Source organism: Pelmatolapia mariae, linkage group LG12 (genome assembly GCF_036321145.2).
Source record: "Pelmatolapia mariae isolate MD_Pm_ZW linkage group LG12, Pm_UMD_F_2, whole genome shotgun sequence".
Lineage (NCBI taxonomy): Eukaryota > Metazoa > Chordata > Actinopteri > Cichliformes > Cichlidae > Pelmatolapia > Pelmatolapia mariae.
This window is the reverse complement of record NC_086237.1, coordinates 29200303-29217866: the sequence shown is the minus strand read 5'-3', so window position 1 is coordinate 29217866 and position 17564 is coordinate 29200303. Positions and strand designations below refer to the sequence as shown.

The 17564-nt window shown below is 40.7% G+C and overlaps 1 protein-coding gene across 5 annotated transcripts; it reads left to right on the top strand.

Annotated features, from left to right (window-relative positions):
- The first annotated feature begins 1284 nt into the window (after nucleotides 1-1284).
- lzts3b (leucine zipper, putative tumor suppressor family member 3b) lies at nucleotides 1285-14842 on the top strand. 5 transcript variants are annotated; one of them, XM_063489630.1, is made up of 8 exons: nucleotides 1285-1476; nucleotides 4481-5306; nucleotides 6276-6746; nucleotides 6839-7006; nucleotides 7634-7762; nucleotides 8290-8481; nucleotides 9690-9920; nucleotides 11738-14842. In XM_063489630.1, the coding sequence occupies exons 2-8, from the start codon at nucleotides 4518-4520 to the stop codon at nucleotides 12824-12826; spliced, it is 3069 nt and encodes a 1022-aa protein (XP_063345700.1). In that variant the 5' UTR covers nucleotides 1285-1476; nucleotides 4481-4517; the 3' UTR covers nucleotides 12827-14842. The 5 variants fall into 5 exon arrangements, with proteins under 5 accessions (XP_063345700.1, XP_063345698.1, XP_063345699.1 ...); XM_063489628.1 differs by having other exon boundaries at nucleotides 4357-5306; XM_063489629.1 differs by having other exon boundaries at nucleotides 1285-1518.
- The last annotated feature ends 2722 nt before the right edge of the window (nucleotides 14843-17564 follow it).

Here is a 17564-nt window from a genome sequence, read left to right as displayed (position 1 = left end):
ATCCAATTCAGTATTGCAGGGGGGCTGGTGCCTATCCCATCTGGCATATGGCAAGAGGTAGGGTACACCCTGGACAAGTCACCAACACACAGAGACAGACATCCATTCACACTCACATTTACATTTAGAGACACCACTTAACCTAACCCTGTCCTCCTGAGAAGGAAAAAAAGAATCTTCCCATTGAACTTGTGTGTGTGTGTGTGTGTGTGTGCGTGCGTGCGTGTGTGCGTGTGTGTGTGTGTGTGTGTGTGTGTGTGTGTGTGTGTGTGTGTGTGTGTGTGTGTGTGTGTGTGTGTGTGTGTGATTTCCTGCCTCTTTGGAGCTCAAAGAGGCCACCCAAATGCATGAGATATCAACAGAAAGCCAGGAATGTCTTCTATTTAGTAGATGAGGACTTATTAAGGTTACTCAAATAATTCAAAAGACATAGGCCAAAAACAAATGTCCATTACAGAGGACATAAATGAATGAGCTAGTTCTCAGGAAGCTGTGTTTGGACTTTGGGAGAAAGTCAGAGAACTCAAACAAACATGGGAAGAAAAAAGTCCCACACAGCAAGACCCCAGCCCGGATTTGAACCCAGGGCCACGTCACCAAGGTGCCCCAAGTCCTGCTGTATGTCTGTAAATTACAAAAGTGAAAAGATGTAGCCCAGGGCAATTATTTTAGCTGTATGTTTTATTTTAGATGACTCTTATCTAAAATCTGTGGTTCTATTTTGTTCTAGGCACATTTTCCACAATAAACATTACTGCTTTTGATTTACAGCTCACTGCTCTGTTTCCTCACAATCCAATACACTGCATCCCATTGCAGACAGACAAAAATAGTGACTGGCTGGAGATCATAGAGAAGGAAAAGCTGGAGAATCAGATATTTGATTCAGACACTGGTGGATACCAAAACAGAGCAAAAAGAAGCAGACAGAGACAAACCCGCAAATGAATGATCCTTTTGTTCTACATCATCAGGCTACAGGGCAGCTTCTTATATATGTAACATATATATATACGGGGAAAGATGTGTCAGTGTTGAGTATGTTGCATTGCCAAAAATAAATCACGTGTCCTTTGTTTCATATGCGTTATGATTATGAAGATTAAGCTGACATTTACCATCCATCCATCCGTCCATCCATCCATCCGAGGAACTGTCCAGCATATAATACCTCTGTAGGTTTTTCCCGGGGGAGTGCACTGGATGAGTGCCAAAAGGGGGCGTTTGTATCATGCAGCCGGAGGGGCGGGACCAAAGGTGGGTGTGTGTCTCTCAGCTGATGCGCGTATCAACCGACCGACTCCATCATCAGCATCCGACGCTGACAGCGGTCGAAGACAGCATCCTTAATATTACCGAGCCACGGCATCAACGCGGAATAATTCAGAGCCCGACCGACCAGGACTGACGTCTCTGTCTTTTGACAATATTGTTTGTTGGGGCTGCCATCTTACAAAACCGCCAAGCTGCAAAATAGTGAGTAGCCTTTGATGATGGACCGCCAGGATGCTACAATCGGTAAATCAAAGCCACTGCATGATACGTCGTCAATGTCAATGACGATCTGCATTTTAATCTCGATTCATTTTTCCCAGCCAGCGAGGGTCGTGCGCTTGTGTTTTGGCACAGGCCTAGCAAGTAATTGTTTGGGAGCGCAGTCGATTCAGGGCTTGATGCGGATGCTGCTAAAGCCGCCCTTGCCGCCCAGGGATGCAGAGAAAACGGAGAGAGGGAGTCGTGAGGGGAGGGGAATGAGGCAGAGCAGCAGACAGATAGGCAGTGTATTTTACTACTACTACTATTCACCCAAGTGGAAGTAAACCTCTAGTAAATGGCCTGAGAAAGGGAAGTGCATTGCTTGACTGCGCCCTTATCTATCTATCTATCTATCTATCTATCTATCTATCTATCTATCTATCTATCTATCTATCTATCTATCTATCTATTGTATGATTTTGGTTGGTGTAAAAATATCCTAAATCCTACTTTGCGATTCAGAGTAGTGGGTGGCTGCAGATTATACACATATAAACATAGCTTATATAGGCCATATCAAGGCTTCTGTGTTCTTATCCTTCTCTAAAGAGTATATGCTCCTCAGAGTTTCCTGTTTATTTGGCAAACCAAGCTAAAAAATGAATGCACTCTGTTATATCAGTTTTGTGATATATTCTGCTTTCTTAGATTCAGTTTTAGATGTTGGTTCAGTTTTGTGGCTGGTTTTAAGGTTTCCGTTTGTTTGTTTTGTTTTCAGGGTTGTTGAATTTTATTTTTGGCCTTTACTAGACAAAATAAGTAAACTGCTAACAGGCCACAAAGAGATTCAAGTGGCACTCACCAATGGTCCCAGGCTGGACTCAGATGGTATTGTTGTTATGTTTAGCATTAGGGTTAACACTGAGAGATGTTTGTAACATGTAGTCTTCTTTCACCGAAAGGGACTCATAAAATGAATAGAAACCCCAATCATTGCAGTGCAGTTCAGGTCACTTCAAATAACATCTTTCATATATGTGCTTTTCTTAAAACTGTTTTAGAGACATGTCAATTCCACTTTATGGTAATTTCATTATAGTTTGTGTTGCTGCTGAATTGTACACCATCGCCCTTCTTATATTGTAGAAATAGTAGAAACACTATCTACATAGCCAGAAGCAGATACACCTGCTGGGAGGCTGTGAGAGAAACATGAGCTGTGGATCCTTGTTGAGTCCTAGAAACCAGCCAGAATACCAGTAAACTGTCTGAGTGTGACTATTTGGTTAAACGCACATTTGTTTATGCATGTTTTCCATGGAAATAAACGCAACTGACTGTGACTACAGTAAATGGGAAGGGTATTTACAGGCCTCTCTGATAGACTGGACTCCTAATTGCATAACATGCAAAAAAAACAAAAAAAAAACACATTTACCATGGAGTATTTAAGATGTATTATTGGTGGATGATTGCAAATAAATTTGCTGTTAATCAAATATTCAACTGCCTGAGCTGTTGCCTTGTTTGCCCGGTGGATAAACCAGGCTTAAGTATAGTAATGTAGCTCCGCAGAAGTAAAAACTACATCTTCTACAATGATGCAAAGTTATTCCAGAGCTGATATCCAACTGCTTTAACTGGGTGTACCTAATAAACTGGCCACATTAACAGGAATACACTTTGTGCAAAGTTTACACAGTCCTGCAATAAGAACATTTTAGCAGCAGTTTTGATGTTGAGATTCCAAAATAAACATGCTGGAGATAAGTTGACAAAGCTCCATGGTATTTTTTGGTCACTGGTGATATTTGTGTTGGTTTGTGCAACACTACAGATGTTCTCAATGTTCTCAACAGGTCATTTTCCTGTTTACATGCTCCAAAATGTACTGAGCATAACATCATTAGCTTTATACCCAAGAATTTCATATAAGCCCAGTTTGGATGCTGTGATTTTTCTCAAATGCCCACTATAGAAAATAACCTTCTATACAATGCAGTGGTTACCATCTATATTTGTGATTAGTGTTTACAGTATTTCTACACATCTCCACCCTAAACCCACTCTATCTGGTTTTCTGTGATTCCTGATGTTTGATTTCTATCACAGTTGCTTAGAAAGAGGTCAGACAGGAAAGTATAATACACCACAAACATCATCACATGTGCAAGTCAACTTCTTTTATAGTTTTTTTTAATGGGTTAAGTGAGATGTTGTTTTATGTTGCAATATTGTTCCATTATTTTTATACATTGTGTAGGAGTGATGTCTGAGGAGGAAGCAAAGGGAAAAAAATCAGGGAATGAAACTAAAAAAGAATAATTGTGAGCTTTCCTCAAAAAAAGTGGCTGTGATTGTTGCAGGGCTGTTTTTTTGCACTGTATTCCTGGATTTGTGACCAAATTGTTTGTGTGGGAAAACAAACAAGCATATAAAACAAACGAACAATAGACACATACCCTCATCCTCCAGCTCAGTGATGCTAATGGACACCAAATCTGCATAGTCCGTGTTTTGTATTGGACTGGTATAAGTGACCTGTTCACACTATATCCCATAACTTATGAACATAAACAAAAAAGTCTGAAATTAGTTTGAGAATTGTCACTTTTACTTAGAACATGTTTACAGAGATTAGTGTTGTGATTTTATCATCAAGCTGGAGAAAAAGTCTTATTTTTATGTTTTATTTTTTCCCTCACTATGCACACAGTTGTCCAGACTTATCTATCTGACCCTTTTCATTTTTATCATGGTGGGAGGACCACGCTGCCCCTGTATGTGGGCTGGAATCTCTTCTGCAGTTGTTATTGTATAACTAGTCATTATGCAATTACAATATTGTATAACTCCTTTCGTTTTTCTGTGTTCCTCTAGTGTGTGTGCCCCCACTACCTGCATTAGGTTGTGATGACCCACACTACTTCCAAATGTATCTGTGACCCTCCCCAATCCTGACTCCTAACCTCTAATCCTGACCTTTGACCCCCACTATGGGCAGTGTTGGCAGTGGGGTGGCAGGAGAGCAGGAGTTTGCCATGAAGTCTGTGGGCACGAGGACCACCCTGCCCCGAGCACCTCCTCTCTCTCGCCGTTGCCCTGCTGATCGCAGCTGCAGCGCAGAGCGGCTGCCACGCCCCCCAGCAACTATATCAGACGGGACGGCCTCTAGCGATGAACGAGGGAGTGTTAGTATCGGGACTGGGACCTGTACCGGGACTGACCGGCCCACCGAAACAGCCTCCTCCACCAACACTGAATGCACCATGACAGCCCCGTCCAACAACAACCAGTTGGACTGTGGCAACGGAGCGGGCAGGAGGGAGTGGGAGAGGCAGCGTGAGAGGGGGAGAGACAGGGACCGGGACCGAGACTGGGACCGGGAGAGGTTAGAGAGGGAACGAGAGAGGGAGAGGAACCGGGAGAGGGAGCGGGAAAGAGTGGAGAGGGAGAGGCTGGAACGTGAGAGGGAACGTGAGAGGGAGCGAGCCAGAGAAAGGGAACGAGAAAGGATCGAAAGGGAGAAGATAGAAAGGGAGAGAGAGCGCGAGAGAGAGAGGGAGAGGGAGCGAGAAAGAGAGAGGCTGGAGAACGAGAGGATGGAAAGAGAGCGAGAGAGGGAAATGCAGGCTGCAGGTTTAGATGTTTGTGGGAACATTGTGGGTCGAGGGGCCAGTGAGAAGAGCAGTGTTGGGATGAGCCAACACCAGCACAGAGAGATGGCAGCCGCCAGAGCCGACAGCGAGAACAATCCAGCCAGCCATAACCACAACCCTCCAAACCACAACCCACCCAAGATCATGCCTGTGTCAGGAAAACTGGAACAGGTACTTCACACACAGCAGGTCAGCAGCTTCAGATAGGGATTCAAAACAAATCTATTGGGTTACAAGTGAGCAAGAACAGGATATATATTTATTTTTGTGACTCTTCTGGAGCTTTTTCCCCCAGAACATTTGTGCATTTCACACAGCTTTAAATTGTTAGCCGAATGTAAATTATTGCAATGAATCACTCTGAGGAGAAAGTTTTAAACACCGCTGATTTACATGACACTCTTATATTCAGACTATTAAACATTAGATTTAGTTTTTTCCAAGTATATTTTAACTCAAACTACTCAAAAACATTCTGCCTCAAAATGAAATCATTCCTATTTTTTTTTTCATTTTCATTATTTTATTAAGAAACAGTGTAGACAGTGTTTAAACAGTTCATCTTTTCTATGTTGTTTTCTAAAATCTTCAGAATAAAGCACCATCTTTCCACAAACTGTTTCCTTGCTGAGGTTTTTGTGGAGAGCTACTAACACAAAGCTATTTTTTTTTTAAAAAAGATGGCAACTTTATTTGGATGTCCAAGATTATTGAAGCTGTATATTAACGTTCACAAGCAATAACTTTTAAAAAGCATGAGCTCTGTAAAATGATCTCGTGTTTTTCGTGAGATCTGCTTAGGCTGCTGCCCCCATGACCTGACCCCGGATAAGCGGAAGAAGATGGATGGATGGAGATCTGTAAAAATAGATAGTTATAGTAACCATTCAAAACATATACTTGAGAAATATAATGCATGCCACGTGGAAAATGAGTGTTAGTAGGAAGAAATAAATTCAAAAACTCTTGTCTTAAGTGGTTTTAAATACATAATACTTTACATAATATCAGGTGCAGCATTCAAATATCATTTTATTGCTGAAATTTGTACTTTGTTTTGCTTTTGTCTGTAAACTGTAGCTCATATAGCTCACATTTTTTTGACTGTCATTCTTCTGTCCCTCTTCTTGTCTTTCACAGGCAATGCAGAACAACTCAGGCCTTGTGCGTCCTTCTGCATTCAAGCCAGTGGTGCCCAAGAGCTTCCACTCCATGCAGAATCTGGTAGGCCAGGCAGGAGGGGCTGGAAATGAGGGAAAGAATGAGGGAAGGAGTGAAGGGTTCAGTGAGGGCAGAGTAGGCAGGAGAGGCAGGGATGGAGGAGGAGGAGAGTCAGGAGAGGTCCCAGAAGCCCTGCTCCTTGATCAGGACAGCCCAGTGAGGGTTAGCAGAAGTGATGGAGGGGGAACTGGTAATGAAGTGGTTCAGGGAGGCATGTCCGATTCAGGGAGAAACTCCCTGACCAGTCTGCCCACCTACACGGGCTCAGGGACTGGTTGTGGACCCCCAGCAGTCCTGGGGCCTCTCAGTGCTTCTACCAGCCACATCAACAGATTGGGCATGGTTGGAGCCGCTGCAGGCCTAGAGAAGCTGGAGAAGCCTGGCTACCAGGTGCAGCCATCATCCATGCTTGCTTTGTCTAAGACTTAATGGACCCTGCTCTTATCATATTTGATGTACCGTGATGTGTTTCTCACCTTCAGAATGGGATCAGCGCCTCAGACAGCGGCCGGTCCTCCTCAGGAAAGAGCTCTTCGTCCTATCAGAGGCTGAGCCACCTGAGTGACGCTCCAGCACCTCTACGCCCCTCTCCCTCCTCGGATGACATCATCCAGGACCTCGAGGATCGCTTGTGGGAGAAAGAGCAAGAGGTCAGAGCCCGCTCAAAAATATCTGACACATGTTAGCATTTAAAGGGCCATCTCACCTCAGACATGAGTTCATGAATTTTTTTATTTTATCTATTGATTTATTTTTTGTTTGTTTTGATTTACATTCTCAGATTTCTTTTCCAAAATGGCTACCACACCAGTACATTTGAGATTAATGACATTTCAATTTTTGTACACAGAACATTGTAATTAAAAACATACAGAAAAAACGTGAGATTATTCCTTTGCTTTAATCAAATGTGACTTAGGTTGGCCCATTGTATTTGGATGAAACTAAACTGTATCATTCCCAAACTGTTAATAATAATTATTATTATTTAACCTATAAATAATGTGATATAATTGATGCAACAATGTGAACACAGCCGCATAGGTGAAAATTTAAAGATTAAGATTTGAATTTGCTTTAAACACCTGAGAATTCAATCTGTCACATTTTACAAATACTACATTCCTCACACATAAAGTTTACTGCCTTCATACAGTCTGATAGAGTTTCCACTGAATCTATAACTCAAGCTGCTCTTTTAGCTGCTGAAGATATTTTTGTTATTCCGTTTAAGTGGCTACTTTGTGGCCTGACTCCCGTTGCTTTCCTTTCATCAGGTGCAGCATATGCGCAGAAACCTGGACCAAAGTGAGGCAGCGATCATTCAGGTGTTTGAGGAGAAGCAACGTGTCTGGGAGCGACAGATGGATGAGCTGAGACAAAACTATGCCTCACGTCTGCAGCAGGTGACTTCATTGCAAACTTTCATGCAAAACAATGTTAAGGTGCATTTGCACTTTGTTTTCTTTACTCCAAACAAAAATGATGGAAAGTTTTTTAGAGAAATTCAAAGTTAGTTGCGCTAACGTGACATTTTTTTTAATTAGTCCAATTCAGAGTTTATAATATTTTATTTTTAAATCTATATGTAAGTATTTATGACATGTATATCTCTGTCAGATTAGTAAGACTAAAGAAATTGCATTATATGAAAATGTATTAGGATAGGTTCAAGTGATGGATATAAAAGAATTTCTATTACATTTTTAAAACTTTTAGAAAAGCTACATGTGAAGTAGATGTAAGATTTTAAATGGTTAATATGGCACTCAAGAAATAAGAAAATATAGCTAAAATGCAGTATGGTATATTAACACTATACATGTTCTAAACTTTCATAGCTTAATGTATCAGCGTATGTTATTAACTTGTCTAATCATACACTGGGTCTTCCACGTGTAGATATGTTCAAAGCTTGCATTTTCATCTGAAGGTTACCCGTCGTGCTCAGCGTTCCCAGACTGCCCTGCAGGCCCAGATAACCCGTCTGTCCCAGGACAAAAGGAGGCTCCAGGAGGAGATGGCGGCTCTGTTGGCCCAGAGAGAGGAGCTGGAGAGAAAATGTTTGGATTACAGGAAGGAGCAGGCTGACATCTTGCCTCGTCTGGAGGAGACCAAATGGGAGGTGAGATGCGAGGACATGTCGAGATGTTGGGATTGGGTCAAATCTTGATGAGCACTCAGAATATGTGCATGTGTGTGGGAAATTAACTTTGCTGTGTAATTTTAAAAGTGGTCAAACAGGTTGTGATTCTTTATTTAAAAAATAAGACTTTTTTCTGAAGGAAAAGCATATGTTGACGCCTTGTGTTTGATTTAAAAAGAGGGATTATTGCTTATTCTGTGAAAATCTACTTAAGTGATCTAGATAGAATATTGACTTATCAAATTATTTTTTAAAAAACTACTGGGTGAGGTGATAAGAAAGAAAACTGTTGCCAAATATGTTCAAAGTATGAAGGTCACAAATATTTTGTCCCCAGACTGAAATGAAAAATGGTTCAACCTGTTGCAAAAGAACCAAGGAAACCTTCATATAATAGTAACTGAGCACCAAGATAAAGGCACATCGCAGTCTGAATACAACATTTTTATCAGTGAAAGTTTACCAAAAGGCATTTTGACCAGTCTCAATAATTTAAAAGGAATACCTTTTGGACAGCTAAGACAAATTAAGGTCCTTGGATTAAGTCACATTGGCTGTAAAAGTCCCCACTATGCTGATTTATAAGTTGTGTAATGAGGTGTCTCTCATGAACACGAAATTAGAGTTGTCAATCACAGATCATGGCTTCATCAAACAGTGCTGCTCTCCAGAGACCTGGTATGAGTCTTGATCTTAACACATTTATGGAAAACAGTGTAAAGTTACAGTTTGGAGAAAGTACAGCTGAACTTCAGAGCAGTTTTCTCAGACAGTTAAACCATCAGATAGTAAGTATGGAACGCCCATTAAGTGCCACAGAAAGCATTTGATTGGACAGTTAATCTCAAAAGGGTGCAGTACACTCTGTTAGGTTAAAGGTTTCAGTATTTCTGGCCATGCTATTTTGCAATGCAAGTGCTGATGCAGAGGTGTTTTAAGTTCTGTTTATATTTGTTTGTCGGTTAGCTACATCAAAAACCAAATGTTAGAAAGTTAGAAAAAGTTAGAAAATTGGACCACAGCATTTCTTGTATTAGTTAAAATAAATGTTTACACAGAAAATCAAATGCGGGACGTCTTTTTCTTTTTTTTAATTGAAGTTTTGCATGTATGCAATCTGTCTGTATGAAATGAGATAGGGAGCACATTTACAAAATACCCCTCACTGTCTAACCTTCCTGTGGCAGGTGTGCCAGAAAGCAGGAGAGATCTCCTTGCTGAAGCAGCAGCTGAGGGAAAGTCAGGCTGAAGTGACCCAGCGAGCTGGAGAGATGGTGGCCTTGAGAGGCCAGCTAAAGGAGCTCAATGCCCAGCTGAGGGAACGGGAGGAGGTCATGCTGGGCCTGAAGGACTCCTACAGCAGCAAGAGTGTGGAGCTGGAGAAGTGTGAGGGAGAGCTGAGGAGGACTCTGTCTGAGGTAGGTTTTCAGTCACACCTGAGGACTAAACAATGAGGATTACAAATAACAGAAAGCAAAATCATATGAATACTTTATATTAGATTAGATTAGATGAAACTTTATTAATCCCTCGGGTGGGTTCCTCCGGGAAATTCAGTTTCCAGTAGCACAGCACCAACAGAAGTTGCATGATACAGATACAATAAGGGGAATGAGAGTAAGGATATAGGCATAAATATACCATATACAGATATATAAATACAGAATATATAATATGGATAAATAGGATTGCACATTTGAGTGAGTATACTGCACAGTGATTATTGCAAATGGTAAATGGCCTGTATTTGTATAGTGCTTTACTTGGTCCCTATGGACCCCAAAGCGCTTTACACTACATTCAGTCATCCACCGATTCACACACACATTCACACACTGGTGATGGCAAGCTACATTGCCATCAAGTTGAATATAAGAAAAAAATATTGCAAATATTGCACAGTGTAAAAAAGCACTACAGATCAGATGTTCCTGCCCTCCTTTGTCCCCCTGTGTGACAAAGGAGTTTTTAAGTCTGTTGGTTTTTGACTTCGGGAGAAGCAACCTGTCGCTGAATAGGCTCCTCTGATTGTTTACGACCGTGTGCAGAGGATGCCCAGCATTGTCCATAATGTCCAGCAGTTGCTTTAATGTCCTTTTCTCTGCCACTGTCACCAGAGTATATAAATATATAAATCAATCATTCATTAATATATTACATAAAAATTAAAAGTAGCTGATTAAACTGAATTGGTCTCATAAAATATGCCTTAGCTTCCCCTGTATAAAAAATTCACCACCGTCATATTTAATATATTAATTGCAATATGTGTGTAAGGGTTTGTAATTGAATTAATGAGTCCAGCACTGGTTCAGTGTACCTGCTGAAGCTCTGAATCAACAGATACCAAACAGCACAGATGGATATTCAGAATAGTTTCTTTTTCAATTTTATGCACATAAATATAATCAAGATTCAAGATCCTTGAATCAAGATTCACTTAATCTCAGACAAGATATCAAACTACAGATGAAAGTTAGTCTATGTGGCTAAATATATTTACAAGATGAATTTAAGTGTTCATTTTAATTAATATGTATTGCATTCTCTATATAAATATAAACATAAACAAGCAAAATGTCATAATTACAGGCCTAAAGATCATTATCCAGGCCTTTGATAACATACTTCACATTCTTTACATTTACTGCCATCATTATGTGATGCCAGCATGTGCTTTCTATGTTACTGTAAAATAATAATAAAACATTATCTCATGACCCATGGCCCACTTGTTTGGTGCAGGTTGAAAAATAAGACAATCGAAACAATCGAAGCCCAGATTTTGCATTTGGTGGAGACAGCTGGCTGCTTCAGGGTCCACAAAAAGTGCAACACAGTGCCGCTCGCACTCCGAAGCAGTAGGGAAATAATTTACAACAAGTGAGATTGCCGGATTGGGATGTTTACCACTAAATCTAGATTGTTGTGTGTTTAATCCTCAAAATCCTTTGGAGGGATTTCAAAAACTTGGCAAGGAGACTAGGACAAATTGGGGATTGGGCGACATTATATATAACAGCTGCAACATTTTTTTCCTTTTGTGCTGAATGAGCTCGTAATCAGCTTACACACATAGAGTAAAATGTCTGTGTACCTTGGTTATTTTTTAGTTAAGGAGGCGTGTTTACATTCTTTTGAAATGAAACATATACATATGTCCTATGCTAGAGCACACATAGATTGAGTTCAAATAAGGTTTCCTATAATAGCTGTTACCTTTTCCTTTCTGCAGGTGACCATCCTTAGAGAGAAGCTGGGTGTATTTGAAGCGGAGGTGCTAAGTTTAAAACGGGCTCTGAGTGAAGTGAGCAGAGGGGCAGAAGTTGTTGTGAGCCCTAACTTAGCTGCTGCAGGGCTGCTGCCTCCATGGGGAGGTGTCCACTGCCCACGAAACCCAAATGAGCCCTCAACAAACTCCCTCACCCCCACGTCTGACACCCTGCTAAGCCTTCAGAGTGATGAAGCCAAAGCCCAAAGGCAGGAAGCTCAGAGACAAGAGAGGCAACAGCGCGAAGAAGCTCAGTGGCGTGACGTGCAGCAACGGCAAGACGCGCACGTTCCGCAGGACCTTCAGATGCGTCAGGATGCCCAAATCCGACCAGAGGCCCAACTCCGCCAGGAGGCACAGCTGCGCCAAGAGGCTCACCTGCGTCATGAAGCCCAGATCCGTCAAGAGGTCCAACTACGCCAAGAAGCGCAGCTGCGTCAAGAAGCGCAGCTCCGTCAGGAGGCCCAACTTCGCCATGAGGCTCAAATGCGTCAAGAGGCCCAGCTACGTCACGAGACCCAACTCTGCCAGGATGGTCATCAGCCACAGAGGGTCCAGGAGGGTCACTGGGATGAAGCGGGGGAGCTGCGCAGGCAGCTAGAGCAGTTGCAGGCTGCGTTACGGCTGGAGCGACAGCAACGGGAACGTCAGGCCCTCAACTTTGACCAGGAGCGCCACACCTGGCAGGACGAGAAGGAGCGGGTTTTGAAATACCAGGCACAGCTGCAGCTCAGCTATGTGGAAACACTGCAGAAGAACCAGGCCTTGGAAAAACGTATGAGCCAGCTGGGAGCTAAACAAACCACAACCACCACCACCACCACTGTTACCACTATCACCACTACTTCCCCCACCTCCTCTAATTCTCCACCTCCACCGCCACCAGCTCTCTCACCTCTGTCTCCTCAGCCTCCGCTGTCTCTCTCTGGCCCTATCGCCCTCACCCTCTCTCCACCTTGTGAAGACCAAAAGGGCCCTCCTTCCCTCCACCAGCTTGCGCCTCCCTGGGCAGGACCCTCACGCCTGGAGAGGATCGAGTCAACTGAGATATAGAGACACCTCCATGGAGGAAATTCTCCATTTCACACCATTCACAGTGACCAAGGCCTCTCACACAAAGCCACTTCAGCATACAGTAGAAAAACAATTCAGTCTACAATAGAATAAACCAGTACAGTCTGACATACTTTTCAAAGCAACCACAGACACAAAGCAGCAACAGGAGCCGACTGTTAAAATGCAACAAGAACAAAGTCATCTGAACAGGATCTTAACAACATGAATCATTATCAATGATATTTTCAAGCTCCTAAGCAGCCTTTCGATCACTAGTTGCTAATTGCAGCATCCAACATAATCAGTGTTCATGAAAAGTGTGCCACGCTAACGGATGGCAGCAAAACAAAATATTAAATGACGGTGTTTAGATTACAGCGCTAAAACACGAGTCATTTAATGCCAATGCTAGAAAAGGACCAAGACAATCAGGGATATTGTCAGAAACGATCAACAGGAATATAATGTGGTATTTATTCATTGTAAGTCTGTGTCACTGGTTATGTAAAAGTAGAATTAGTGGTCAGAGTGTGTGATGTTAACATTTTTGGCCAGAGAGCGCCTTACTCCAGTCTTTCCAGCATGTGTATGCTGGGAACAGTTAGTGGTGGGGGGGAATCAAGTGTTTTGATTTCAGCGCTTTAATCGCGAACTTAATTATCAGCAAACCAGTCAAACAGAAGTGTTACATATGGCTGGACTATTTAATTTGTAATCCCAGCAGTTAGTGACGTCAGCGGTCTCGCAGACTGATTCAGTTTATTTCGAGTCGTCTCATGCACAGGGTCTAACACACATGGCCCATTTAAACACATTATTAAGACCAACAGAGTTTATATTTTCTACAAATTGAATTTAAGTAGATATGTTTAGCAGATAATCAGCCCCAAATGCAGGCAGAACAGGTTTCAGGACACAGGAGAACGTGGTTCACCTTCGCTCCAGTATCCCTGCGGTGACTAAAAATGAACACCAGGGGTCACTGGAGAGCTTTCACCGCTCCGCTAGCAGATGATGTGAATGGAAGCACACAATTTGAATTTGGTTATTATGATAATTGTGTCATTCACAGCCAAGACATCTGTCAAAGCAGTACTTATCCCCAAAGTTAAAAATTTTATAGAATGTATGATAATCTAGAAAGAAATACTTATAATAGTTATAGATTGTACATTTTTGTGTACGAGAGAAAGCGAGAGCGTGTGCGAGCGAGTGCGTGCATGTGTGTAAACATATGAAAAGCTTCAGCTTATGAGATTGAGGATAGAGGGACTAGTGGCAATAGAGCAAGTGAAGATATAATATAAGCAAAGGGGGATTTTCTCTACAGTAACATGTACATCAAAGCTTGTGAGACTTACATTTCAAACTGAGGGGGTGTGTATATGCTGGAAAGTCTTACTTTCTTCTGTATATTTCGTTTCGATAAAGCAGGGGATAAGGAAGTGGGGAAAAAAATCAGACGAGTGGAGAGTCTGCCCCTTTAAAGGGAGAATTCAGGCTAACTGCACTATGTAGTGTCCTACACACAAGTTATGATGTACAGTAGACTCAGATGTGAATATCATGGCTTTTATATGTGTTGTTTATGCCAGCATACAAAGATGTTGCTCAAGAATATTAACTTATCTCTAAGGTATTATATAGTATTATCATCTTTATTACTGTTATTATATTATGGTAAACTGACAGAGAAAAAAATATGTGCCATTTGAGCTTTCCTTTATGTGTTTTTTGTTTTTGTTTTTGTTTGTTTTTTAACTGTGTAGATAGCCTATCGGCCTACCATGATGGTGCAATCATAGCAACCCTGTCCAAAAATGATGTTCCTTTTTGATGTAGGTGATAAATGTAGTTACAGTATTGCATTGTTTAGAGAACAAAATGCCACCGATTTTATACATATTTCCAATTTATTGTTTGCATTTATGTTACTAGTACTGCTCTGGCTTGATTAAAACCCAACTCTTTGTTAAATTCAGCAGAACTAATAAAGATATGTGAATAATTCAACCCTTTTAGTTCTTCAGTTGTCCTTATGTTTAAGACTAAACATTTGATTCTGGAAATCAAGTTTGAAAAATCTGACCAAAAGAAATATTTTAATATAATGATATACTGATATATGAAATAATGATTATTACGCTCTGAGTTAGCACCTCAGAGCAAAAAGGCTGTGTGTTTAAATTCAAATTTATCAGGATAAATTTGTACGTGCTCTCTGTCCCTCATTCTGGGTACCCCAGTTTACATCGCCATCCACATATATGTATGTTCTAAATTGGCCATAGGTGTGGATGTGAACATGAGCTGGTGTCTGTCTCGCCCCAAAGAAAGCTGCTGTCGAAACAGATGATGGATGGATGGAAGTTGTTACACTGTCTCTTAAAGCAGTGGTTTCCCATTCATTCCCCTTAGATTATTTACAAAGTAGAAGGAGATAAAAAAAATCAGTCATTTTTCTTATTTATACTTCTAAAAAGCTCTAAAAAGCATTGTTCAGTGGTGAAAGAGGTATTCAGCACTTATAAATAAACAAAAAACAAATGCTACACTACAGCAATATATTAGTATACGTTATATTTTGTCACATAGTCATTAGAAGCAATATATTTGAGCAAAAGATTAATGTAGGTTTAGCGAATTTACTTTGAGTTCAACTTACCGGCCACTTTGTCAGACACACCTGCAATTTAGGCATGCAGGTGCATCCTGAAGATTAAACTGTCCATCAGAATAGGGAAGAAAGGCGACTGAAGTTTGTTGTTTGTAGTAGTTGATCTGGTCTGCCTACTGCAAAACCTGCTGGGCAACTGCGATTTGCCACACAAACATCTCTACAGTTTACAGAAAATGGACTGTAAATCAACAATTCTAAGTAGAAATGCCTTGTGCCAAAGGTCAGAGGAGAATGGCCAGACTGCCTGAAGATAAGAGGAAGGAAACAGCAACTCCAATAACTACTTGTTACAATCAAGGTATACAGAAAAGCATGTCTGAATGCACAAGTATCCTTGAAGCAGGTGGAGTACAGCAGCAGAAGACCACAAGTGTAACTCATGTGAGCTAAGACTCACCAAAATTCAGTGACAAAAGATTGTAAACTGTTGCCTGGTGAGATGAGTCTCAATTTCTGCTGTGAATTGTAGATGGTAGAGTCTAAATTTTTGTAAACAAGCTGAAATCATGGATCCATTCTGCCTTGTATCAACTGTTGAGTATTGTTGCAGATCGTGTCCATCCCTTTATCACCACAATGTACCCATTTTCTGATAGCTGCTTTCAGCAGGATAACTTCACAAAGCACATCTCATGTCAAATTGGTTTCTTGAACATGACAATGAGTTCCCTGTACTCAAATGGCCTCAGCAGGCACCAGATGTCAATCCACCTTTGGAATGTGGTGGAATGGGAGATTCACACCAAAGCTGTGGTTCCTGCAGTAATTGCATGATGCCATCATATCATTATGGTCCAAAATTTCTGAGGAATGTTTCCAACACCTTGTTGAAGCTATACTTTGAAGAATTTCTGCAGTTCTGAAGGCAAAAGGGGGTCCAACCCAATGTTAGCAAAGTGTACCTAATAATATGGCCAGTGAGTATACATTATAGTAAGGCAGTGCATTAATTCGCAGGCTTATTTTTTGTATGTAAGATCTAAATCTGCAACATAAAGCAGACAGCAACTGTCACAGTATATAGAAGCACAATGTGAATGTGCTTAAGTAAAAGCAACTAAGTAATAGAGCCAGTACCCTAAGCTTATAACGTAGAATGTAGATACTATAAGGTGTGAAATTAAATTATTGAAAGGTATAATAGTGAGCAAAAAAATTACAACCCTCAAACAAAAGAAGTCTGGGTTCATCCCTCTGAACACTATTTATCCAACTGAGATATCCTTGAAATGAAGTAGGCTGCAGCTTTTATAGATGAGCAACCCTGCTGACCTTCATATAGAGGATGCAATACAATATCCATATGTGAAAGAGACGAGATGGACACAGAGCACTTTTAGATGGAAAATGCAGAGGCCTTGCCATTATTATTTCATGGATATAAGGTGAAAAATTTTAATTACAACATCTCACCATCAGCAGAATAGAATAGAATAGAATAGAATAGAATAGCCCTTTACTGTCATTGTACATGTACAACAAAATTATCAATCAAAGGTCCATACTCAGTTATTGACATCACAATTAATATTTTGTGCGTAGAGTTTTCTAATATTTTAGGTTTAAATATAGGAAAATAAGTATCTATGTTATCTATGATTACATTTGCATAATTTTCGAATACTGGAATCTCAAAAAATCTCAAAAAAAAAATCTTCTCTTTGAAATCTACTTGTAACACACTGGAGTCAAAGGTTTTTCACAGAATATTTTGAATGTCTGTTCATGACCCAACAAATCAGGGAGCACTGTTATTAAACTGAAAACTATCATTTTCCGTCTATTTTTAGGAATAAAAACTTAATTTAATCAGCACATAAATTATACAAAATAAATTGTAAATAACACTGGAAGGTTAAATGTATTGTGCCACTGATGTGGATCATTTTTTGCTATGAGGAGAAAAAAGTCACTATGACAAATGACCTTTAAAAATGTACTGGGAAATTCCACTGATTCTTTACTGGCAGAAAGGTATAGCAAAACAATAAACCTAACTGTGGCAGTGTTTTGAATTTTTCTACCTTTACAGGATGTAGTTAGTAACACCTCGAG

What these genes read in the sequence shown, in the direction of transcription:
- lzts3b (XM_063489628.1), top strand. Translation starts at nt 4,473, where the DNA reads ATGGGCAGTGTTGGCAGTGGGGTGGCAGGAGAGCAGGAGTTTGCCATG. An exon ending in ATGCCTCACGTCTGCAGCAG is followed by an intron (nt 7,763 to 8,289) that starts GTGACTTCATTG and finishes TTTCATCTGAAG; the next exon opens with GTTACCCGTCGTGCTCAGCG. An exon ending in TGGAGGAGACCAAATGGGAG is followed by an intron (nt 8,482 to 9,689) that starts GTGAGATGCGAG and finishes TTCCTGTGGCAG; the next exon opens with GTGTGCCAGAAAGCAGGAGA.